This window comes from Aspergillus costaricaensis, assembly GCF_003184835.1.
Source record: "Aspergillus costaricaensis CBS 115574 unplaced genomic scaffold BO79scaffold_5, whole genome shotgun sequence".
NCBI lineage: Eukaryota > Fungi > Ascomycota > Eurotiomycetes > Eurotiales > Aspergillaceae > Aspergillus > Aspergillus costaricensis.
This window is the reverse complement of record NW_020291805.1, coordinates 591,846-614,884: the sequence shown is the minus strand read 5'-3', so window position 1 is coordinate 614,884 and position 23,039 is coordinate 591,846. Positions and strand designations below refer to the sequence as shown.

General features: G+C 50.0%; 7 protein-coding genes across 7 annotated transcripts; 2 read left to right on the top strand and 5 right to left on the bottom strand.

Annotated features, from left to right (window-relative positions):
* Nucleotides 1-282: 282 nt before the first annotated feature.
* tcsC (putative two-component osmosensing histidine kinase (Bos1)) lies at nucleotides 283-4,387 on the bottom strand (the record flags this gene model as incomplete). Its single annotated transcript, XM_025683233.1, has 2 exons — nucleotides 283-309; nucleotides 371-4,387. 2 exons carry the CDS (start codon nucleotides 4,385-4,387, stop codon nucleotides 283-285), a joined length of 4,044 nt encoding a protein of 1,347 aa, XP_025543131.1.
* Nucleotides 4,388-10,647: 6,260 nt separating this feature from the next.
* On the top strand, nucleotides 10,648-12,541 carry BO79DRAFT_167299 (phenylalanine--tRNA ligase subunit alpha). Its single transcript, XM_025679373.1, has 2 exons — nucleotides 10,648-12,181; nucleotides 12,238-12,541. The coding sequence occupies exons 1-2, from the start codon at nucleotides 10,719-10,721 to the stop codon at nucleotides 12,329-12,331; spliced, it is 1,557 nt and encodes a 518-aa protein (XP_025543130.1). The 5' UTR covers nucleotides 10,648-10,718; the 3' UTR covers nucleotides 12,332-12,541.
* A 724-nt stretch (nucleotides 12,542-13,265) lies between these two features.
* rps21 (40S ribosomal protein eS21) lies at nucleotides 13,266-13,914 on the bottom strand (the record flags this gene model as incomplete). The annotated part of the gene is made up of 2 exons (XM_025683728.1): nucleotides 13,266-13,500; nucleotides 13,883-13,914. 2 exons carry the CDS (start codon nucleotides 13,912-13,914, stop codon nucleotides 13,266-13,268), a joined length of 267 nt encoding a protein of 88 aa, XP_025543129.1.
* Nucleotides 13,915-14,586: 672 nt separating this feature from the next.
* BO79DRAFT_243283 (NUDIX hydrolase) lies at nucleotides 14,587-15,894 on the bottom strand (the record flags this gene model as incomplete). Its single annotated transcript, XM_025685269.1, has 2 exons — nucleotides 15,567-15,894; nucleotides 14,587-15,445 (listed from the first exon to the last, which is right to left on the bottom strand). Coding segments are annotated over exons 1-2 (1,104 nt in total), but the record flags the coding sequence as incomplete, so codon positions are not given.
* Nucleotides 15,895-16,058: 164 nt separating this feature from the next.
* BO79DRAFT_207416 (putative IMP dehydrogenase) lies at nucleotides 16,059-18,346 on the bottom strand. The gene is made up of 3 exons (XM_025682168.1): nucleotides 18,041-18,346; nucleotides 17,664-17,972; nucleotides 16,059-17,458 (listed from the first exon to the last, which is right to left on the bottom strand). Exons 1-3 carry the CDS (start codon nucleotides 18,225-18,227, stop codon nucleotides 16,317-16,319), a joined length of 1,638 nt encoding a protein of 545 aa, XP_025543127.1. The 5' UTR covers nucleotides 18,228-18,346; the 3' UTR covers nucleotides 16,059-16,316.
* A 1,614-nt stretch (nucleotides 18,347-19,960) lies between these two features.
* BO79DRAFT_277061 (oxidoreductase, short-chain dehydrogenase/reductase family) lies at nucleotides 19,961-21,257 on the top strand (the record flags this gene model as incomplete). Its single annotated transcript, XM_025687794.1, has 7 exons — nucleotides 19,961-20,031; nucleotides 20,131-20,250; nucleotides 20,313-20,513; nucleotides 20,572-20,736; nucleotides 20,793-20,936; nucleotides 20,994-21,148; nucleotides 21,220-21,257. The coding sequence occupies 7 exons, from the start codon at nucleotides 19,961-19,963 to the stop codon at nucleotides 21,255-21,257; spliced, it is 894 nt and encodes a 297-aa protein (XP_025543126.1).
* A 131-nt stretch (nucleotides 21,258-21,388) lies between these two features.
* BO79DRAFT_189042 (DUF952 domain-containing protein) lies at nucleotides 21,389-22,061 on the bottom strand. The gene is made up of 2 exons (XM_025680629.1): nucleotides 21,648-22,061; nucleotides 21,389-21,578 (listed from the first exon to the last, which is right to left on the bottom strand). The coding sequence occupies exons 1-2, from the start codon at nucleotides 21,930-21,932 to the stop codon at nucleotides 21,462-21,464; spliced, it is 402 nt and encodes a 133-aa protein (XP_025543125.1). The 5' UTR covers nucleotides 21,933-22,061; the 3' UTR covers nucleotides 21,389-21,461.
* Between the last annotated feature and the right edge of the window lie 978 nt (nucleotides 22,062-23,039).

Genomic DNA, 23,039 nt, shown 5'->3' with positions numbered 1-23,039 from the left:
TCGACAATGTGACCAGCGACAAACGTATGCAAAAGCAGGAAAATCGACCGAGAAGCTGGGGAAACGAAGCAAAAGCGGAAGGCGTATGCGGTGGGACATAAGATGTAAGTTTTCCCGAAGGGAAACTGAGAGGAATAAAACGAGATGGGGTGCCAAGAATAGGTCACCAGGCCAAAGAACATTTCTTACAGGCGCAGCATAAAGAGATAGGGTATAAGGTTTGCATCGAAGCCATTCGGAAAGATGAAAGGAAAACAAGCGAAAGGATATCTTGAGAGCGTCTCACGAGCTGTTGGACCGCAGCAGTGCCTGGTAGAACCCGTTAGTATGACAAAGGTCCTTTTCGCAACTGTGCAGGTGCAAGACTCACCCTTTCGACGGCAAGCTCATCCGCTCGGTCATTTGGGCTTGCGAGGCCACCACCACGATTAATGGTACTGGTTGCGGTCACGGATCGAGGTTCCAAACCCGGGCGCTGTTGGCTCTTGCCATCAGGCCCACTGTGATGGACCGGGTGCATTTCACCACTACTTGAGATGCGCGACTCCTTGCTCTTCTCCAAAAGGGAACCACCTAACGTAGCACATTTGAGGATGGTCTGCATCATCTGGTTCTGCTTCAGAGGTTTCGACAGGTACTCATCCATCTGGGCCTGGATACACTTCTCTCGATCACCCAACATGGCGTGTGCAGTTAGCGCGATGATCGGTGTCCGGCTGAGACCACTTTCCCTCTCATACTCCCGGATCTTGCCAGTGGCTTCGAAGCCACCCATGACTGGCATCTGGACATCCATCAGAATAACATCGTAGCGCCGTTGCTTTACGGCTTCTACAGCCTCGAGACCGTTGCTGACGACAGAAACGTTGTGGTTGTGTTTCTCGAGTATCTTCACAGCCAACTTCTGATTGACGTCGTTGTCCTCCGCCAGAAGAATGTCGAACGACCGGGAGTGGTCCGTAGTGATGGGTGTAGACCGTCCCTCAAGAGCAGGCAGCATACCATTACCGAGATCAATCGGCTGACAGGGCGTGGTCATATAGGAGCTGATACCAAGGTCGAGGGCAGACTTCAAACTGACGCAGACCAGCGGGCATACCAAGACAATAGGAACGTACTTGAAGTCATCGAACGTCCGCAGCAGCCGAGCAGTGGCCACCGAGTCCACGATTATCACATCATAGGCATGGCCGGATTCTTTGCCGGACGGGTCCTGGATCTCAGGCGGCGGGACATGATCCTCGTTCCGCACCACTAACGGCTCCAGGTCGATCTGTTTGAGCATCTTCATCACATTCTCGGCCTGGCCACCATTCTCGCCCTTGTCGATGAAAAGGACACGGTGGTTCTTGTACGGCATCAGCTGCGAGGCGATGACGCTCAAAGACTGGTCCGCCAGTTTGACAACGCAGGTGAAGTGGAAGGTACTGCCATGGCCATATTCCGAAGTGACCCAAACATCACCACCCATCAGGTTCACTAGGCGCTTGGAGATGGACAGACCAAGACCTGTTCCACCAAACCTCCTGGTAGTCGATCCGTCGGCCTGCTGGAAGGTGTCGAAGATGAGGTCTAGCTTGTCCTCCTCAATACCGATACCTGTGTCGGAGACGGAGAATTCGAACGCATACTCATCTGCCGCGCACTGCTCTCGATCAGATTTGCAGATGGTGAGCTTGACCTCGCCGTGCTCGGTGAACTTGATGGCGTTGCCGACAAGATTGAGGATGATCTGCCGCAGACGGAAGGGATCACCGATGACATAGTCAGGAACGGTGTTGTCCACCTGGTACGTCAAACTCAGGAACTTCTCGTTGGCCTTGACGGCTAACGTCTTCAGGGCGTTGAAGACGGTTCCCCTCACGGTGAACGGGATGCTCTCGATCACCATACGGTTCGCTTCGATCTTGGAGATATCGAGTATGTCATCAATAATGGTGAGCAAGCTGTTTGCCAGGTTGTGCACGACATTCAACATCTCTCGAGTATACGGCTTGAGATCATCAGTGTCCAAGGTCAACTGCGTCATCCCGATGATACCGTTCATGGGCGTCCGAATCTCGTGACTCATGTTCGCAAGGAACTCGGACTTGGTGCGGTTGGCCAATTCTGCAGCTTCCCTGGCAGCCGTGTTACGTTGAATACTGTCTCGGAGGTTGGAAACCATCTTGTTGATCTTCCGCTTCAACTCATCCATTTCGCCGGATGCGTTGACCGTGATGAGCTTGGTGAAATCGCCGTCCGTGGCGGCATCCGTAATCTCACCGAATGCACGCACCTGCGACGTCAAGTTTTCCGCCATGGTATTGACGTCTTCTGTAATCTCCTTCCATGTTCCAGCGATTCCTTCAACGTTAGCTTGACCACCCATCTTGCCATCCACGCCGACATCGCGGGCCACCTTCTTCAGTTCAGTTGCGAATTTGGCCAGTCGGTCAACCATGTGGTTGATGGTGACCTTCAACGTAAGTATTTCTCCTTGTGCATGGACCTCGATCTTCTTGCTAAGGTCACCCTTTGCAATGGCTTGCGTAACGTCTGATATACTCCGCACTTGGGATGTCAGATTCTGGGCCATGGTGTTCACGTTGTCGGTTAGATCCTTCCATTTGCCTTCCACATTATCAACCTTGGCTTGACCGCCCAGTGTACCATCCGTGCCGACTTCACGTGCGACCTTGCTGACTTCGAAGGCAAAGGTATTTAGCCGGTCCACCATGCCGTTGATCGTGCTCTTCAAATCCAAGATTTCACCTTGGACATTCGCCGTCACCTTCTTAGTCAAATCACCCTTGGCGACGGCGGTGGTCACGTCGGCGATCTCCCTGACCTGGGTGGTCAGGTTGTTGGCCATACGGTTGACATTTTCGGTTAGATCCTTCCATGTGCCCTCCACATCGTTGACGGTGGCTTGACCACCCAGGACACCATCCGTACCGACCTCCTTGGCGATCTTGGTGACTTCTTGTGCGAACTGCCGTAGTTGGTCAACCATGGAATTGATGATATTCTTCAACTCTGCGATCTCCCCCTTGCAGTTCGCCTGAACCTTCTGCGTCAAGTCACCCTTCGCCACAGCCTTGGTAACCGTGGCGATATCTCGCACTTGTGTCGTAAGATTGTTCGCCATGGCGTTGACATTCACCGTGAGTTCGTTCCACATGCCTTGTACCCCTTCGATTTGGGCCTGTCCACCAAGCACACCCTCCGTACCGACGTCACGCGCGACGCGGGTGACTTCCGTTGCAAATGTTCTTAGTTGGTCCACCATGGTGTTGATCGTCTGTTGCAGTTCCAAAATTTCACCCTGGGCCCGGCTTTCGATCTTCTGGCTCAGGTCACCGTGGGCGACCGCTGTCGTGACCGCAGCGATTTCACGGACCTGATCGGTGAGATTCTTGGCCATTATGTTGACGTTCTCCGTCAACTCTTTCCAGATACCATGCACCCCAGTGATCTGAGCCTGACCACCGAGTATGCCCTCTGTTCCGACCTCTCGTGCGACTCGCGACACCTCGCTACCGAAGACTTGTAGTTGGTCCATCATGGTGTTGATTGTACGCTTGAAAGTGGCAATTTCGGGGTCCATCTCCAACGGGTGGATCTGCACCTTCATGGACAGGTCACCATTTGCGACCTGGGTAATGATGCCGCCGATTTCCCGGAGGGCCTTTTGGAACGCTTCGTTGGCCTGCTGGTGCTTGCGTAGCTCCCGCTCCAGCAAGACTACATCTTCGTTTTCGACCTTGGTCAAAGCCCGTCGTGTTTGCTCCTCCTGTTGTTGTAATTCATCACGGACCTGAGCAATGATATCCTTCTGAAAACTTATTTCCTCCGCTTGTTTCTGGACATGATTCCGTAGGTAGCTGATATCCTCCTCGCGTACCAAACGTGTCCTTGAGTTCAGTTCCTCATCTTCATCACTCTCCTCATCATCGATGTCTTCCTCCACTTCGTGGTCTTCCGGTTCGATGGCCGATCGCCTGGATCCATGGGGTGGTTGTTGTGTTTTTTGATGCTGTGAGAGGCAAGAGTCAGAACCGTCACGGGACGAAACACGAGAGAGACCAAAGGACCAGAGGAAATCAGCGTCCTCCTCGCCGGGAGTGAGACAGGACTGGGAGGATTTGGGGGTTGACTGGTGGTGACTGACATTTTGGAATTCCAGATGACGGACTCGTCGGACCAAAGCTTCCAACTCCTGTTCAAAAGCTGCCTTTGCCGAACTCGATTCCCCCGGGAGTTTTGCGAGTTTTGTGTCGTAGCCATTGGCGGGAGGGTGGGAGAATTCGAAGTCGAAGGGAGGAGCGCTGGAGGAAGGAGTTTCTTTCGCAAGACCTCTCAGGATGGCAGCAGCGGCCGCGAGCGTTTCGTCCGCGCCAGCCATTGTGCCCTAGGACGTCTCAGTAAATAACGGACATAAGTACATATGCAGGTCGTGAAGAAATTTCTGTTCGATCCCCGATGCGTCTAAAAATTGCCACACCGCATGTGAGAAATATTCAAGGTAATAGAGAGGTGATAATGAAAATGGTAGCAAAAAAATGGAAGATGAAAAAATTCAGAAAGCGCGTAGGATGAAGGACATGAGATGGAGATGGAGATGGGAGGGGAGATAGGAGGAAGGGCGAAAGTCTATCGAGAGGTGACGGGAGTCGACTCCGAAAATAATAAGATTTGGAGACACCTCAAAAGAGGGGAGAGATGTAAGAAAAGGGCAAACGGTAAACCCCCAGGAAAAATCCAAGAAAAAGATTTTTGGGAAAGATCCAAAAGGTAAAACAGAATTATCGAGAAGCGGAGGTCAAAAAAGGGCGAAGAAGGGGAATGAGGGGAAAGCCATCAATGGAGAATAGATGGGAATGAGAAAAAGGAAAAGTGGAAAAATGTGGATGTTGGACAATGATTGGACGGGTAATAAAAAGGAAAGAAAGAAAAGGGAAATAGAAAAAAAAGAGAGAGGTTCGGAGGAGTCGAACGCTGAAGGGGGGGAGGAGGGAAGAAAGAGGAGGGAAAAGGACGGCAGGGGAGGAGGAAGGGAAAGGCGATGAAAATCGAAATGGATGGATGAGGATGGGGGGGGGAAGAGGAGAGAGTGAGGGAAAACGGAAGTAAAGTGGGAAAGCAACAAGAATGGTATTCGAACGGGCGGGCTATGGATTAGCTTACCTGACGGGAAGCCGTGTTACTGACACACGAATGATCGGGCGACACTGCTAGGACGACATGGGGTGTCTTGTGGAGAGGGCGAAAGGTCGAAGAGGTTCAAGATCGGTGGGTTTGTGGTGTGGGCAAGGGGGGGGGGGGGGGGAAGTGTGGTTGTTGGTGGTGGTCGGGAAAGGCCTTGGGAACAGGACCAAGAAACCTGACGGACGGATAAGATTCAAGCGGGCAGGACAGTTGCAGACAAAGAGGGAAGAGTGCGTGAGCAGCTGAAAGGTCGGGCGGGGAGGAGGGAGAGGGAGGGAGAGAGAGAGAGAGAGAGAGAGAGAAAGAGAGAAGGGGAGATAGAATGGGCACACGAAAAGAGCACCGAAAGGGGGCAAAGTTCGGTTTGGACTGGAGCGGAGTGAGGGATTCGATCAGTCAGCGAGAAGGCGAAGGGAGAGCGTGAGAATGGAAAAGAGTGGGAGTTGTGAGTAAGAGGAAGACGAAAGTGTGAGGAAAGGAAAAATGAAGAAGCAAGCAGGATTTGGTTGTTTGTGTCGATGCTGCTTCTTTCCTCTGCTGCTGAGGAAGAAGGGGGGGTGTGGAGGGTGAGAGAGAGAGAGAGAAAGGTGGGAAAAGAGGCGAAAAGCCAGGAAAGTCTAAACTGCAGCAAATAATAATAATAACAGCGAGGATAAATAAAAAATAATAATAAAATAATAATAATGGGTGTTAAGGATAAGGGAGGATAATTATGTTCGCATGAAGCAGAAAGCGAACTTTCAGTGGACGGGAAGAGATGTGGGCGAGAAAGGGAAGAGATCAAAGCAAGCAGCAGTAGCAGCAGCAGCAGTAACGAGATGGGGGGAGGAGAGGGGTTGGACCGATTTGATGGGATGGGATGAAATGGATGGATGGAGAATAAGGAATAGGAATGAATGGATGGCCGGATAGGTTTGGTCTGGTCTGGTTTGGTTTGGCTTCGCTTTGGTTTGGGTCTGGTTTTGTTGGTTAAAGTCAAGAGTCGGTTTGTGGCCTTCTGGCTGGCTGCTGGTCGCTACTTGCGAAGCTGGTAGCTGCTACTTACACTTCAAGGTACACTAGTTAAACCTCTGCCATCGGTGGCTCTGTCTTCCCTTTTTCCTTACCTTTTCTTTGGGCCTTTTTCCCCTATTTTACTTTTTTATTTAATTTTAAACCTTTTGGGCCATTTAGTAGTTCTTATTTCCCACTATCGCTAATTCTTGTCTTCCCCCCCCCCCCAGGAATTAATTCTCAGTTTTAAGATCTTCTGTCACTTCCACTACAATTTCACAGCAGTGGTAGTAGTACATATCGTTCGCATTTACGGAGTATTCAATACAATTAGACAGAAAGGATTAATTAAATCTGAAATATAATAAAATATCAATCAACAAAAGAGCTAAGTAAAATCAAATAAAATAGCCCACACAACAGAAAGAAACACCGCCCTAAGGCGGCGATTCCCAAGGAGAAGCCGATGGCGAATCGCTCAGTCGGGAAAGAATCTACTTTTACTTGAGTAACTGGCCTGGCAAAGCTGGCAACAAACCCAACCCAGTAGATAGATGCCTGAGGAACCTTTTCTTATTTTTTTCCCCCAAAAACATCATTGTTAGTGAACAGGACCGGAACTTTTCCTGCTTGGGTAAATACATGATTTCAAACCAACTACTAGATACTGTACTAAACTCATAGGCACCATACTATGTACTGACTGGTCAGGCAGGCACCAGGGACCACTAGTTGGGTAGAGTTTAGCGGCCTTCAGCGAGGCGTGCCTGGGTCCCCCCTCCGAAACCGTCCCCCGATGCCGTCTAATCCGCCACATCCTCTGTCTGCCTGCCGCCTTAAATGTGTGGTGTTTATTTCCCCGCAGAATTCCTACTACTGTATGTATACGGCAAGTTAAGTTAGGAAAAGAAAAGAAAAATAATAAGAATCTATCTGGTCGGTGATCGATGATCGGCTCTATCTATCTATTTTATCTATCTGTCACAGAATTCCAGATTCCTTGCTTACTTTTTTTCTTTTTTTTTTTTTCTCCTTCTCTTTGATGATTTCTTTCGCCTGCAATTTTCGCCTGTATGTGCGACCTTGGGTCTCATCTCTCTCCCCTTCTCACTACAGAAGCACTAGCAGGTACGCAGCGAGATATGATAGGACCCTTGGGATCCGGTCTCGAAATTCAACAGGCGCCTATTCAAGGTGGATATTTGACCACAACTTTTCTTCGCTTTTTTTGAACCTATCGAACTGCCACTATCACCAAGAAAGGAAATCACTAAAGCGACTACCATGTCTCAAGAGAATAATTATAGCAAGTGGTCCCTTGGGTGTCTCACCTCAATATCCTGTGTGCCCTCGGTGTGTGTGCGTCTTTGAAACGTGGGTGCGTGGGCATAAGAAACCTCCGGGAAAGAACCCGTCGACACCGTGTTCTACCTCCACAAATTCCACAACCCTCTGCAGGCTTGGTTCCCTGTAACGCACTGGCATTCCTGCTTTTGGCTCGAAGAAGTCAGGCAGGTACGGATGTACTTTTGCTGCGTCTTCCTCTTCATCAAAGGCCCAAAGTCACTTTATACCTTCCGGGGCAATCAACGCTAGTCGATAGTTCTTTTGGGGATGGAAAGATAAAAAGAGATTTGGCTCCTCCAGAATCAGCAAAGCCACACTCACTCACACGCCCTGCTAAAATTCATCGAAGAGACAGCCCCAATACGCCAATTTTACGGTCAGTCCGCCATGCGCGCGTGTTGATGGTTGACCTTTTCGCTATGCTCCATACCCAGCGTGTCATGATTGGAACGCAGCTGATCGGCTCCAAGACTAGTGGCGATCGATTTTCCGTGGCTCCAGCAAGTTAGCTGGCTTGAGTCGGCCCCGGTTAAGATTACCTATCACACGCCTGACAATTTCATGGCTTGCTGGGTTTGGGAAGGGAAATGCCCGCGGGAGAGGCCATGACAGGATGACAGGGCGAGCAAAATTCCACAGCCCCCCCTGGTCTAAACACTACTGAACAAGGAGGTGCAGGAACAGGAAACAAACCTGCCGCTTTCCATACCACGGGAAGTGGTCCATCAATCTCGTTAACCGTTGATCGGGGATGATCAGGGAGTAGATCAACCAACCCAAGTCTATTCAGGAACGACGAGGGCACACGGTATAGGCAAGTCAGTAGTGGTACTCCGTACTCCGTCCCATGCCTAACCGGATAGTTGACCTTGCGTGAAGATCCTCTGTGGATTTGGCTTTTTAACTACCGAGCTGCTGCCTATTTGACTGCATGAATCAGCCCTCGCGTTCGTCGGATAAGTTCAGTCTGGAAAATTCCCGGGTCGTCGGATACCTTACGGATCCCCTAAATGCTAGTATGCGAAGTAGCAAGGCCCCAAGACCAAGGTTCGTCGGTCAACTCTGAATTTTAGACTTCCCATCCGGGTTTGAGACCTGAGTTGGGCTCTCGCTCCGAACCGGAGGCGTCGGTCCTCAGCGTCATGGTGGGGGGGAAGAATGGTGAAAGCGAAGCAAGAGAGGTTCCAAGTATGGGAGAACACACATGGTAGAGGGCAGTGCCAGCGAGTTTCCAGGAAGAATGGCCGAGAATGAGAGGGTGAGGTAATCTTCATACGGGGAATGTGTATCGACAAGATCCCCGAGGCGTCGACGGCGCCCAGTCCAGACCCAACGGTCGCGTGCGAGACCCATCTGTTCCACGGAATGGCCAATCAGACCCAGCCAAATTCGGAGGGCCTTCTTTAGCCCCACGAGCTAGGCCCGTCTGGGACTCTCATGCGAGGTTCAAGGTTGTTACTGTAAGGATCCCCGATACATACATACAGGTTATCAGTATGTATGTGTGTATCGTCTTTTCTACTCATCGAGGCGGTGCTGCTGTTCTTGTCCGGCGACATGCGAGATGTATCAGACTTTGATCCATCATGGGGTGCTATCAATTTCTTCCCCAGGCGACCGAGGTGGGTTGCGCCCTACCATGCATGCATACATACATAGTACATCCTTAAGATTCTGGTCGACCTATTAGCAGTCTCGGGCCACGTCTGGACCATCAAAGTACCAAATCGCTGAAGCTTGCTTTGAAAAATGACTTCATGGAAAACCCGACTGTTCGAGATCCGCTCAAAATCTGTAAAGCAAGATTTCCCAGAAACGCGGGCCAGTCATGATCCGGTGACATCGATGTGCTGAATGAGTACGTGGAATAGCCCTGGCCACCAATTACTGCAATTAAATGGGCGACTAACTCGCCTTAAGCCTCGCCTAACTGTCGGATGAGGAGCTAAATTGGCCAAGGCTATCGGACTAAAAGGCGCGGTATCTAGCCCATCTGCCAACAGCCACGACTGATAGCAATAAAGCTGCATGGTTTAGACAAACCTTCGTTCAGGTCACTTAGTTACGGAGTCCCCGGATTATGGTCGGAGCCGTTGCGCTTGGGGACTCACGAGAGACAAAAAAGGTCACTAGCGCTGATGCAATCTCCGTCAGCCAGGTAAATATTCTCAAAATCTTGCTCTTGCTCGTGTTTCGTGGTGAGTTATAGTCGATGCGGAGTACACTCCTCCATATTGGGTAGTGTGGCTGCATGAGATAGCCTCTAGGACTTGCTACTATCTCGGATTGTGGCAGGCTGCAGCTCGTCGAACGGCAGAGGCATAGTCACTACACAACTACTACTGGGCAGGGTGCACGTATGGAACTATCCGCAATCATTGGCATGGCTGGGAGTAATAATTAAGAATAAATGCAGTGCTCGCCCTGATGTTTAGCGTGAGTATGGCAGGAAATGAATAAGTCGCTGGTGGTAGTAGTATATATTCTTCAGGTTTCGGCCTGTGATGTGTACTAATTATTCCACCAGCGGCATCATCAAGTCCTCCTGTGCTATATTTACATTGCACAGACTGCTGCATTTTCCAGTTTCTGTCACGCATTTCTTGGTTCTGAATACCCCCCTCCTCCCAATGCAAGTCGGGAGGCAACCGAGTGTTACTAGCGACACCACCACCTCAGTAGTTGCAGTTGATCTGATCGCTTGATCTTCAAGCAAGATCATGCGAACATCTTCTGCTCAGCTGCAGAACCGGTCCCCGGGGGGGGTGTGTGGCCAGGAATTAAGCAGCAAAGACCATAGGGTATTGCATTGGCACAAGAGAGACAGACTGGTGACCCCTCATTCTGAGATCGTCCAGGATACATACACATCTGCATGCATACAAACTGCGGAGGATCGATCTGAAGAGTCATGACATGTCGATAATTAGTGTTATAATTCTATACTCCAACTAAACTATCAGTAAGAGAAAAGCAGCCAAACGGGATGGCGGGGTAAAAACCACCGGCTGGTCACGGGACGGCACAGCTGGTCTTTGACGTTCGCCGTAATCGACGAGGTGCCCGAAAGAGTCACAATTTCGGAAAGTGGGCAAGTATCTGATTGAAGTCCCCAATCGCACAGTCGGTCTTCTCAGCACCCTTTTACGCCCCTTAGATCCGTGCCTCGGGGTTCACGACTCGCAATCATGGCGACCGATATGACGAGCCCCATCCTGGACGCCCTGTCCGCGTCCGACGCCTCCATCCTCTCCAGCGAAGCCTTCCCCTCCACCCCCTCACTAAACGTCAAGGCCGCCCTCGACCGTCTAGCCTCCCGACAGATGGTCGAGTATGAGACCTTCGATAAAGAGGTTGCTGTCTTGACCCCCGAAGGTGATGAAATCGCCACAAATGGCAGTCACGAAGCCAAAGTGTTCCAGGCCGTGTTGGCTGCCATGGACGGATTGAAGATCGCCGAATTGCCCGGAGTCGTTGGAAAGGACAACGCCAAGATCGGTCAGGGCAATGCTTTCAAGAAGGGCTGGATCAAGAAGGACAAAGATCTTCTGCGGGCGACGACCGACTCCATCGTGGACGAGACCCGCGAGTTGTTGCTGACGGTCAAAAACACTCAGACTCTGAACGACCAGAAGGCCCTCACAGATCTGAAGCGGCGCAAGCTGGTCGCCCTGCAGAAGGTCATCTCCTTCAAGATCTCCAAGGGTCCCAAGTTCGCGCGCGAATTCGTCAAGGAGGAGACCGACCTGACCGCGGAGATGCTCATGAATGGCTCCTGGAAGACGGCCCAGCTGAAGCCCTACAACTTCAAGGCCAAGGGTGCCCCCACGCCCGCTGGTGCTTTCCACCCCCTGAACAAGGTGCGCCAGGAATTCCGCAACATCTTCTTCGAAATGGGTTTCGAGGAGATGCCTACCAACCGTTTCGTCGAGACGGGCTTCTGGAACTTCGACGCCCTCTTCGTCCCTCAGCAACACCCCGCCCGTGACCTTCAAGATACCTTCTACATCGCCGACCCGGTCAAGGCCGACCCGCCCCGCGAGGACCCAGAGAACGACCCTCACCGTATCAAGTCCATCCAGCCGGCCTCGAACGCCGCCCAGGAGAAGCCCCTCGACTACAAGCAGTACTGGGAGGACGTCCGCCAGGTACACGAGAATGGCAAGTACGGATCCATTGGCTACCGCTACCCCTGGGATGCCGACGAGGCGCTGCGGCTGGTTCTCCGCACACACACCACCTCGGTTTCGACATATGTTCTGCACAAGCTGGCGGCCAACCCCCGCCCGGCGAGATACTTCAGTATCGACCGAGTGTTCCGTAACGAGGCGGTCGACGCCACCCACTTGGCCGAGTTCCACCAGATTGAGGGTGTCATTGCCGACTTTGGTCTCACCCTTGGTGGTTTGATTGGCTTCATGGAGGTCTTCTTCGCCAAGATGGGCATCCACCAGCTCCGCTTCAAGCCGGCCTACAACCCCTACACCGAGCCCAGTATGGAGATCTTCGGTTACCACGCTGGCCTTGGTAAGTGGGTGGAGATCGGAAACAGTGGTATGTTCCGTCCGGAGATGTTAGAACCCATGGGTATCCCCAAGGGCATGCAGGTCTACGGATGGGGATTGAGTCTGGAGAGACCTACCATGATCAAGTAAGTCAGAAACAAACACGATACAGAATGGATCTTCGATACTAACAATGTACCAGATACGGCGTCAGCAACATCCGAGAACTCCTGGGTCACAAGGTCGATCTCGGCTTCATCGAGTCCAACCCTGCTGTCAGACTTGAGAAGGACTAGATTTAGAAGGCAACGAATGACTAGAGAAAAAAATTGGCAGAATCTCTTTCTTACTTATTTTTATGTTGGAACCACCACCCTTGATATCATGACTCCCACATAGATCTACGTGATATAAACCACACAAAACAGGAACCCCGAAACAGAGATAAAAAAAAGAAAGAGAGAACTACGAAACGAAGGACCACGGTTACGAGTAGAAATGAAAAGCATTCAGTTTTTGAAACTTCAATTTCCTTTTCCTTTTCCTTCTACTAACTACCTAAGGAGATTTAACTAGATAGATAGATATGTCCCACCCGTATCTGTGCCCCGATGCAAGTCTCAGCAAAGTGGCTCTTCAGCAGGCGGTAAAGCGTAATATTCGGCGGTGGATGTGCGTGTTTACTTGTCTACCTCCTGACTCATGGGATGTCCCCTGACCTAGAGAAGAGAACAAAAGAGGAATCCAGATGACGGTTTCCTTCTTCTGCTTTCTCTTCTCCGGGGGTTTATTGGGGGGAGTGAGGAAGCCTTGATGTGCCGATGATGATAAGAGATGATATCTAGTGTGCTTGCTACAACAGTACTCCGTACCAGACGAGAAAGGAAAAGGAAAGGGCACCCCAGAAGAGAGATGAAGGCTGCTCCAACCGAGATAATAAGAAGGAAATAAAAATGAAAGCAGGATGGAAATTGAATTGTTGATGGAAAAGTTAAAAAAAGTTTTTTCATTTCATTTGTGAAAAGGATTCCCTTTTTGTTGTTGGAGATATAGTTAAATATCTTCATCCTATACCATCAATATCATTAGCCTTGCCGCCCTGAAGAATTCCACATAGTGGAAGACATTGTATAAATTGGTGGTGAACGTACCATCATCAATAACCACCCACTTCCAAATTCATCCCAACACCGCACGTCACTCTCTCAAACAAAAGGAGGAGAAAAGAGCTTAGCGCTGACGGGCAGCGGTCCAGACGTTGCGGACGTAGCCGTCACGCTGGGCAAGGCGGTTCAGGGAGTCATCGCTCTCACCACGGGCACGGATGAAACCGCACAGAGCGTAGGTGTGGTTCTCACCGGTGTAGCGGCCGTTCTCGTCAACCTTGGCGATGGAGATCTGGACGGAGGCGTGGTCGTTGGCCTTGATGATGCGGTTGGTGGCGCTGCACTTGCGGGGGACGTAGCTGTAATTGCATTATTAGCATTTCTGTCTTTTGGCGATTGCGCATGTGTGTTGGTGGGTGATGGTCATGGTCATGGAGATATGCGATGCGATCGGTGTTCGGTATTTCCTCCTCTTTCTCTTGCTTGCCCTTCTCCGTATATTTCAAGTTCAGGCCCGTCTCTTTCCATATCGTAGATCCAATTCAATCCAGATCGGATCATGTCCTTCCTTGTCGATCGACAATAATATCCCCCCATCCACCGCACATATTCGCGATAGTGATCGCCCAATCCATATCATATCATCGTATATCGAGCACCGAATCGCATCCATATCTCCATATCCATCTCACGCAACCATCACAACTCGAAGCAATAAATTTGGAATGAATGGATACATACAGATCGACGATCTCTCCCTTCTCGTTCTCCATTTTGACGGTTGTTTGGGGGGGTGGTTGAGGTTGACGACGGTGAGAGGTTTTGCGCTGGCGGGTTAAACTGGCGGCGGACGGTGCGTGTGAAATTCCACTTGAATCTTTCTGGCGAACGCGGGTTGTGGGTCATGTGATTGTTTGTCGAGGGCTGATGACTAAGGCTTTTTTGCCGGGTGGGTTGGGCTTGGTTGGATTGGTGGGCGGTGAAGGTGTGTTGCCTGGTGTGGCGGTGTAGAGAACTTCATGATTGGAATGTGGCTGGTGAGATGGTTGGTGAGTGATTGTAGTATGGTTGTAGGGTAGGTACGGTGATGCTCAAGAAGAGAGATTTATAAACGATGATTTAGTCGGTTCGTAGGTTCTTACTCAGTATATTTAATATATCGTTCTTTGTCTTGTTCTCACACATAGTGAGCATCCTTAGAGATTGACAAAATTCGATAAGAAAATTGATACATTAATATGACGGACATAAGTCATTGACGAGTTATAATTGCTGAGGTAGTATAGTTTGGCATCTACACGCTGTATATAATACTACACAACAAGCCGGCTACTGACAGATCTACCCATCTTCTACTATAGGCGGCTCTCCTCAAATACATCCTTCTTCCACCGCACCACAACCTCTCGAGGAACACCCTTGATGAACTTTAGCTGTACGACCCGCTCCGCTTCTCCCCTCCGATCAGTACCCTCCAGCTCCGGTCCAGGATGATCCAACTTCATCACAGTCAGACCATCAGAGCCAATCTGCAGCGCCTTTGGACAAATACACTTGTCCGTCCACGGCGGCTGTCCCGAATGAATGAACTGCAGCAATTCCTCTCGCTGCTTCTTCAACTCCTCAACAGACTCCATACCTGGTGTTCCTTGGTTCAGAAACTCCGCCATCAAATGAAGCAGCATGAACTGAGGCGGAAACAAAATAGCCTCGCCTTTCTGCGCCATGCGAACCCACTCCGATGCAGGCAAGAACCTCGCCTCGGAAATCTCCACTCCGCCATCACTCGTCGGCACCTGAATCTCCTCTTTTTCACCCTCATGTGGGATCTCATCCAGAACAGGCTTCTCGATCTCCATCGGCAAGGGTAAGAAATACAGGTACATCTGGGTCGTATACCGTCTCGGAAGTCTGATGGGCGTGAGCCAGCGCGTAAATGGTATCAGTCCTTCCGTATCTGGTACTGCTGTGGGATGCTGTTCTCTTAACCATTCTGCGAATGTCATCTTATTCTGATGGATCGCGCGTCGACCGGCTTCGCGCTGCTCCTGTGGCACAGCGAGCATCTTGCCCGAGTCACGGTCCTTGGCCAGGAGAATGCCGCTTTCCTCAAATAGTTCTCGGATGGCGGCATTTCGATACCAGGGTCCGTCATCGTGTCGGGAGATATCATCTACCGGTGGACATGGCCCGTCCTGGCTGGAGAGGTTCCCTCCCGGAAAGACATGTGCTGATGGGTATGACGTTGATGTCTTGACACGGTGGAGGAGAAGGACCTCATTATGTGGAGAGATGATGATCACGCTGGGATATAATTAGCCTTGAGTCTACTAGGTTCTGACGCTACATAAGAGGTAGTAGCAAGGGAGTGAAAATGGTAGGGATGTATGTCGGGAAAGACGACGAAGCTTGGCATATGACGAACCTGGAACTGGGCCGAGGCTCGGCGGGCGTAGACTTGGATTGTGGGATCTTTCGAGACGCCATAATCTGATCTGTAGATGTCTGCTGGGACTTGGAAACAGAAAAATTGCATCGTTGTATAGGATGACTGAGGGTTCTAAGTGGTATCCGGGGCTGCGTAGGTCTAAATGGTAGGTTTGAAACTAACAGCCGGCTACCTGGGGCAACTTGCAGCCGGGGTAGGAGGGATTCACAGGCTATCATCATAGTCCATCCAAAGGAGCGCAGACATTAGTGTCAGCAGATCCCTGTGCTAATGAGATAGGTGAGGGATTGCAATGACAGAGAAAGATTATTGGAGCCCAGGGTGCAGATGGCAGAAGCCGACCTGCAGCAGTTCTGCGGCAAGGCTTACTGCGACCCCGCGTTTTCGGCAACAGACCGCCTCTCACCAATCACTGACAGTATCTACGGCTGATGGATCTACAACTTTGGAAAAATAAATTTTGTGACAGATAGATTGGTATTGATGACTGTCATTGGAAGTCTAGGATCATGTATAGAATCATTGAAAAAGGCATAATGCATTGAATAACCCTAACCAAGTCGGTGCGTCACCGCAAGTCGAACTCCTGTTCCCCATGCCCGAGCTTTTGTTTTCGTAACAGCCACATATCATCATGTAACAAAACGTATCAACAGAAAGGCTCTTGATATCAATTAAACGAGAAGGAAATAAGCAAAGAAACTTTGGCACTCAAGCTTTTACCGCTTAAGAGTAGAGCTTCTTGTCGTAGCTGTGGAGACCGTGGACGTTACCCTCGGCCATGGCGCTGGCACTTCTCATCTCGAAGCGGACAGTTCCGTTGTTCACACCCTCGTGGAGAGCCTTAAGGCTGGGAACACCGATATCCTGCAGGGAGTGCTGGACACCCGCAACGAGGTAGGGAACGAACTTGGTGACGGAGCCACGGTCAAGAACGGAACCAGCGACACCCTGAGCAACCAGGACACCGTCCTTCTCAGAGAAGTAACGGGCAGTACCAGCGTTGCTGGCCTTGCTGTCCTTGGAGCCAGCGCCAGCCTTCTTGTCCTCCATGGCGGCGATACTGCCCATACCACGGTAGGACTTGACAAGCTGACCCTCCTTGCTCATGAAGTACTCGCCAGGAGACTCGGTGGTACCGGCAAGGAGACCTCCCATCATGACAGTGGAGGCACCCATAGCCAGACCCTTGACGATGTGACCAACGTTCTGGACACCACCGTCAGCAATGCAAGGAACACCGAAGCGAGCGGCGAAAGCGGTGACGCTGCGGACAGCAATGGCCTGGGGACGGCCAACAGCCATGACCTCCTGGGTGATGCAAGCACTGCCGCTGCCCATGCCAATTCTCAGGCCATCGACACCAGCAGCAATCAGAGCCGCGGCTTGCTCACGAGTAACAACGTTACCACCGATAACGTCGATCTCGGGGAAGTTCTGCTTGATCCACTTGATCATCTCAATCTGGTACATGCTGTTACCCTGGCTGCTGTCCAGGATAACGATGTCGAGACCAGCATCAACAAGGAGCTTGAGTCTGGTCTTGTCCTGCTCACGGGTACCAATTGCAGCAGCGGCGATGAGCTGCTTGGACTGGGGGAGCTTGGAGGCAAGGGGGTAGTGGAGGTTCTTCATCAAATCGCTGCGGGACAGCAGGGAGACAAGGTGGCCGTTCTCGTCAACAATGGGGAGCTTGCCCTTCTTGGAGGAACGGAGGACCTCGTTAGCCTCGGCGAGGGTGGTGCCAGCGGGGGCAGTGATGAGGTCAGTGGACATGATGGCGGTGACGGAGTCATCAAGGTCGCGGTGGAACTGGATGTCACGGGAAGTGACGATACCAACAAGCTTGGAGCGGAGGGTTCCGTTCTCTGTTCAAACAAATGCTGTTAGAATCAAGTCTGACTCGAGACAGAATAGAAGAACATGTTATGATAAAACACAAGGGTCAGATAAAATCTGTTTCTCTACAGTGCTGCTCTCGCTGCTCCAGTGGAACGAAAGTTATAATAGAAAAGAGGATAATCATCACTGTGAATGGGAAACTGGAAGGAGGTAAGAAAAGTAAAGACTTACCAGTAACAGGGAAACCACCGAAGCCCCACTTGGCCTTCAGCTCCTTGGCCTCGCGGACAGTGGCCTTGGGAGAAAGGACAACGGGGTCGGAGATGAAACCGTTCTCGTATCTCTTGACCTTGCGGACCATCTCGGCCTGCTCCTCAGGAGCGCAGTTGTGGTGGATAACACCCAGACCACCCAACAGAGCCATGTGGATGGCCATGTTGTGCTCGGTAACGGTATCCATGGGAGAGGACAGAAGGGGGACCTTCAGAGAGACACGCTTGGTGACGGGAGTGTCCAGAGTGACATCGGAGGCAGGGAAGCCTGTGATGGGGCGTATAAGCAACCGAGCACGAACAAGAATCACCAGAAACTCAAGGTGTTCGTCTTACCGATGTATCCGGGCAAGATCAGGAAGTCGTTGTAGGTCAACGCTCCGTGCTTGTCCGAGTCAAGCAGAGTGTCAACGTCCAGACCATCCTGAGTAGTGTAGGTCTTCAGGACCTCCAGGGCCTTGGTGTGGTCCTGGATCTCAGCCTGCATGGCGCGGCCAAGAGAGTCACCGTTGGAGATAGGCATGGTGAAGACTCTACCAGTTCTATCGTAACTCGTCAAAAAGAATGATAAGAGTCAAGAATATAAAATAATCAACAGATCGACGATAGAAACGTTCTGTTGATGGAGAAAGTCTTCCTTTCCCAAAGAAAAGAAAGAAAGAAAAAGGAAGAAAAATCGGAGGAGAAAAAAATTGGCTTTTGACTTCTGCCGCACACGCTAGCGATCCCTGCAGAATTCATGCCGCAACGGGTATGGTTCGCCTTCCCGCTGGCTGTTCAATGCTGTGATTGGCTGCTAAACGAAATCAGGCCAGGCGGTGAGTGAGGAGGGGGTGACATTGAAAGAACCAGATTATTTTTCCATCCTGACTGATGGTTAATAATAGTTCTGCTGAAAATTTTTGCAGTCCCGCTTATCAATTTTTTAAGGAACCGTCGCGGGGTTCGGGGTTAAACTTCCCATGGAGTGATGCCTAATCGCTGCTTGCGGCAATTGCAATGACTTGGATACTTAGCAGCACTGTTACTGACTGGTCATGTGAGGGATTACTTTTCACGATACATTTTATATAAGTTCTCTCCTCTATCAACTTTGTCTTTAGTTTATTTTCCACTTCGCGCATACGCCAAGATGGGGTTAGCGGCTCCTAGTCTCGTTGATAAGATAACTAAGATGCCCACGGTCTTGTCTTGAATGCATGTAACGATACATTGAGCTTGCTGAGGACGTTGTTGAATCTAACTGGATTATTCGCATTGGTGACGCTTTTGGTCCAGATACCACTGTAATTCTCAACAGTAACGTATTGGTCCAAGTGGTGCTGCATAGGCTATATGCTCGGACCAGATTAATTCTTTCCCCGCAGTGTAGTCCAAGAACCCCGGATTTATATATGAATCACCATCTAGGTGCACTGGTCAAGGCATATTAAGGTGTACTAGCAAGTGTACTTAAATGATCAGTTGACATGCGAGGAGTACTGTCTCTTTTATTCTTGGATTCAAATAACGATCTTAATCTTGTCCTTTGCTCCTTGTGAGTACCTCCGCGGGCCCATGGAGCCCTAGAGACGGAACACATATACTGTAGGGCAGATGACGTCCAATTGAGAAGCAAATACTGTTTACAGATGTGTATAGCTGGGGGCCCAAATGATAGTGTTTGCGGGGAGTGTTACGGCTATGTCATTTTTCCACCTGATAATTCTGAGGTTGTTGCAGGGCGCAGTGTGACTGTTTCAATAACTTTGAGGAGAGGGTTACACTTACGACTCTCCATGTGGCTTATCGGTATTTGCTGCTGAATTTAACCAATCTTCCGTTGGCATTGGCTTTTCCTATTGAATTAGGCTTCATTGAACTTTATGCGATTGTAAATGCTTATCTGTCTACTCCCTGCTATCTTATTGAGCATGGTATCTGAATTGTAGCACTAGCCCGGCCAGGCGGCGACTATAAGCTTGAAATATAAATTGAGAATAGCGATGATACATATTTCTCTAGCAATATATCAAAGACATTTAAGCATTCAATTAAATCGATTTGGCGAATTCTTTGGTGTGCTACGATACAGATCGAGAGGTGAAATGCGGAGATGCGGTTCGCGGACTTGGTTACGTAGTACAACTATGACGCCAGGGTGACAAAAGGCAAAGAAAGCTGCCCGACCTATATAGGTAGCGCCAAAGCCATGGATTTCTTACTGTTCAAACAATAACTTCTCATAGCAATCATATCGCACGACTAATAGTCACAATGGCATCCGCAATGGGAAAAGAAGGCGTTTTCCAGCCGCCACAGGCAGCTCAATCCCAGAATACGCCAGGGTAATTCCCCTTCACAGTGTTTCTCCTCGTTGTTTTAAATTCGCTTTCTCTCTATGAGTATTCTTAGAAGAAATTAGCGAAGCTAAGAGACAATCTCAGGTTAGAGAAGAAAATGGCACCAGCAAGTGAAGCGACCAAGCTGGAATCCAGCGGCACTTTCGTCGAGTATGTCGGTTCTGGAAAACTGAAGGACAAGAAAGCTCTTATCACTGGCGGCGAGTATGTCTCCTATACTGGCATGATATAGGAAGGCCAAAACCGAAAAGCTCACGTCCTCGTAGTTCCGGAATTGGCCGATCGGTCGCGGTCTTGATGGCCCGCGAAGGGGCCGACGTCACCATTGTCTACCTACCCGAAGAAGAAGAGGATGCTCAGGATACCAAGAAGATGGTTGAAGCCGAGGGCAAATCATGCCACCTCTTCAGCGGAGATTTGAGAAGTCGCGAAACGTGTCGCAAAGCTGTTGAAGAGCACATGAACACGTGCGTGGCCTTATTATGATTAGTCTACTTACGAAGCTCTATCTCATACTAAGCCCAGGTATAAAAAACTGAACATTCTCGTCAACAACGCCTCCAAGCAGTTCATGTGCAAGGATTTCGCGCAAATTGATCTCGACAATGTTACCAGCACCTTCGAGAGCAATATCATTCAGATGTTTGCTATCACGAAATTTGCCCTTCCACATCTATCCAAGGGCGACTCGTCAGTTTCTCTATTTTGCTTTGGAACCAGCTGCCTGTGGCTAATTTGGTCTGCAGCATCATCAATACCACATCTACCGTGGCATTCCGAGGTACAAGCGGTATGGTGGACTATAGTGCGACTAAAGGTGCTATTGTTAGCTTTACAAGATCATTGGCGGCACAGCTGAAGACGAAGGGTATCCGCGTTAATGCAGTGGCGTAAGTTCGAGGGTCCGTGTTGACTGTTAAACCAAATGCTCACTGTTAATTCGGTAGTCCTGGTCCGGTTTATACTCCAATTCAGGTCGATACTCGAGCGCCTGAGCAGATGGAGAACTTCGGCGCTGAATCTTCCATCGGCCGACCTGGTCAACCGAGTGAAGTCGCAACAAGCTTCATTTTCCTGGCTAGTGCAGATGCTGCACTGTTCTGTGAGTAAATCTTCGCCCCCTGGCGACAAAGGCTGCCAACCAACCTCTGACGTTTTCTGACTCTGAAAAAGATGGCCAGGTTCTGCACTGCTATCCTCTAGGGGATTAAACAAAGCTTGAAGCCGAGGACGAATTGTCTATGAAGCCACACGAGGGAAAAAGTACAGTGTCAAGCTCCATGAACGAATGCAACTTGGCAATCGTTACAGTTCTAAAGTTAGCTCCAGAGTGTCCCCGTGCCTCTAAAACCATTTGATGTGAAAATATGTACATGTTATGATAGTTCATGGGAGTTGAGTAATTTGTAATGCGATCAATACAACAGCCATGGTTTCGCCTGCAGGAGGGCTTTATCCCAGCCCTCATCATTCTTCCAGATAGCAACAGTCTCTACCTCATCCTTGCCCAACTTGAGATCATTGTACAGATGCTATCCAGAGTTTCCGATTAGTTTTAAACCCTCTTCTCTGTAACCATACATGGGGACGAGACAACATACCGGAAACAAGCCCTCTTTCGGTCGCGGTCCGCAGACTGTCCCGTCAGGATTCTCCCACCGGACCTGGCCGGCTATGCCCTCAAAGGGAATCCGGAGCACGTAGACCAGCGGCTCGTCTTTAAAGAACATTTTGAGGGTATTGGGTACTTGGAATGCTGTGGAGAGGTGTACGAATCCCGATTTCTCATCCAGCTCGCTAACCGGCAGCCGATCGGGGAGAGGTTCCCGTACCGGAGACGTCGAGGGAATCAGCTTGTAGACGTAGAGGGGCTCGGCGTCTGCCATTTTCTCTTTTGTTCGATGATGTAATTTCCCGTTGGGACTTGTAGAAGGGGTTATAAAGGATTTAGTGGTAGTTGATTGTGTTGTAGGTCTGTATCCTAGTCATATAGGTAGGCGATATATCGACGCTAGTTGAGTGGGTGGTGGGACTGGTCATCCTTGACCCCTCCATGAGTTGTTCGTCGATCGCGTCGGACTCTTTGTCCTCCAAGACTCCCGTGACCGGGGGTGTGAGTAAGTAGTATCCGAGCTTTCTTCAACCACACGGAATGTGTCTACTTTTCTTTGGTGATTGGTGGGCTAATGTGTAGATGGTTTGTCATCTGCTGCAAATTTACTGAAGGAGTAAAAGAATATTTTTGATCCTGGCGTTTTGACCAAGTCCCCGCATGCGTTTCCGATAAGATAGTAGTAGTGGAATATATGTTGGTCAATATATATTAACGTTAGTACTAGCGGGACTGAGGGGTTCGGCCACGTCTGACAGATACAAATCGGCTCAATATCCATACTATGGATAACTCGATACCATACTTCAACATACATGGATAGACTAATGAAGAATTGAAGCTGATCGTGGGCGCACACAATCTCCACAAGATTAAACAATTTTCGGGTTTACATGCAGCCTCCAGAGTACTAGTTCCGTGGACTTGCGACATCTTCTATGTACTTACTCAGCGGGAGTAACAATATATTCTCTGCACATGTTTCTGCAACGAGAAACTTGTCTGTCTCCTATATCGATCGATCAGACACATTCAAGCTAGTAACCACAGTACTCAAGCCACAGAGATCTGTGGCTGAGATAGGGATCGACGTCACTGGACCAGGTATCGGAGAGTAACAGTCACATGCCCGTGCACGCCATACCAAATCGGGAGATTTGTTTTTGCCCTTGCTGGGGGGCTGGGGATCGTTCCTGCCTCCGATTTACTTGGTAGCTGAACCCCCCGCTTTAGCGCTGACGGCCCTCTTTCACTCTCCCTCTCTTGTTTATTTCTGTTGCTGCAGCATCCATCGTCTGTGTTCAAGTTTCAATCCATCTGCACGCAATTCGGGCTATCGAAAACCTGCCCGCCGGTTGCGATCCCTCAATTCACTCGACTC

What these genes read in the sequence shown, in the direction of transcription:
- BO79DRAFT_167299 (XM_025679373.1), top strand. Translation starts at nt 10,719, where the DNA reads ATGGCGACCGATATGACGAGCCCCATCCTGGACGCCCTGTCCGCGTCC. An exon ending in GAGAGACCTACCATGATCAA is followed by an intron (nt 12,182 to 12,237) that starts GTAAGTCAGAAA and finishes ACAATGTACCAG; the next exon opens with ATACGGCGTCAGCAACATCC.
- BO79DRAFT_207416 (XM_025682168.1), bottom strand. Translation starts at nt 18,227, where the DNA reads ATGCCTATCTCCAACGGTGACTCTCTTGGCCGCGCCATGCAGGCTGAG. An exon ending in GATCTTGCCCGGATACATCG is followed by an intron (nt 17,973 to 18,040) that starts GTAAGACGAACA and finishes GCCCCATCACAG; the next exon opens with GCTTCCCTGCCTCCGATGTC. An exon ending in CGGTGGTTTCCCTGTTACTG is followed by an intron (nt 17,459 to 17,663) that starts GTAAGTCTTTAC and finishes TTGTTTGAACAG; the next exon opens with AGAACGGAACCCTCCGCTCC.
- BO79DRAFT_189042 (XM_025680629.1), bottom strand. Translation starts at nt 21,932, where the DNA reads ATGGCAGACGCCGAGCCCCTCTACGTCTACAAGCTGATTCCCTCGACG. An exon ending in CGAAAGAGGGCTTGTTTCCG is followed by an intron (nt 21,579 to 21,647) that starts GTATGTTGTCTC and finishes AACTCTGGATAG; the next exon opens with CATCTGTACAATGATCTCAA.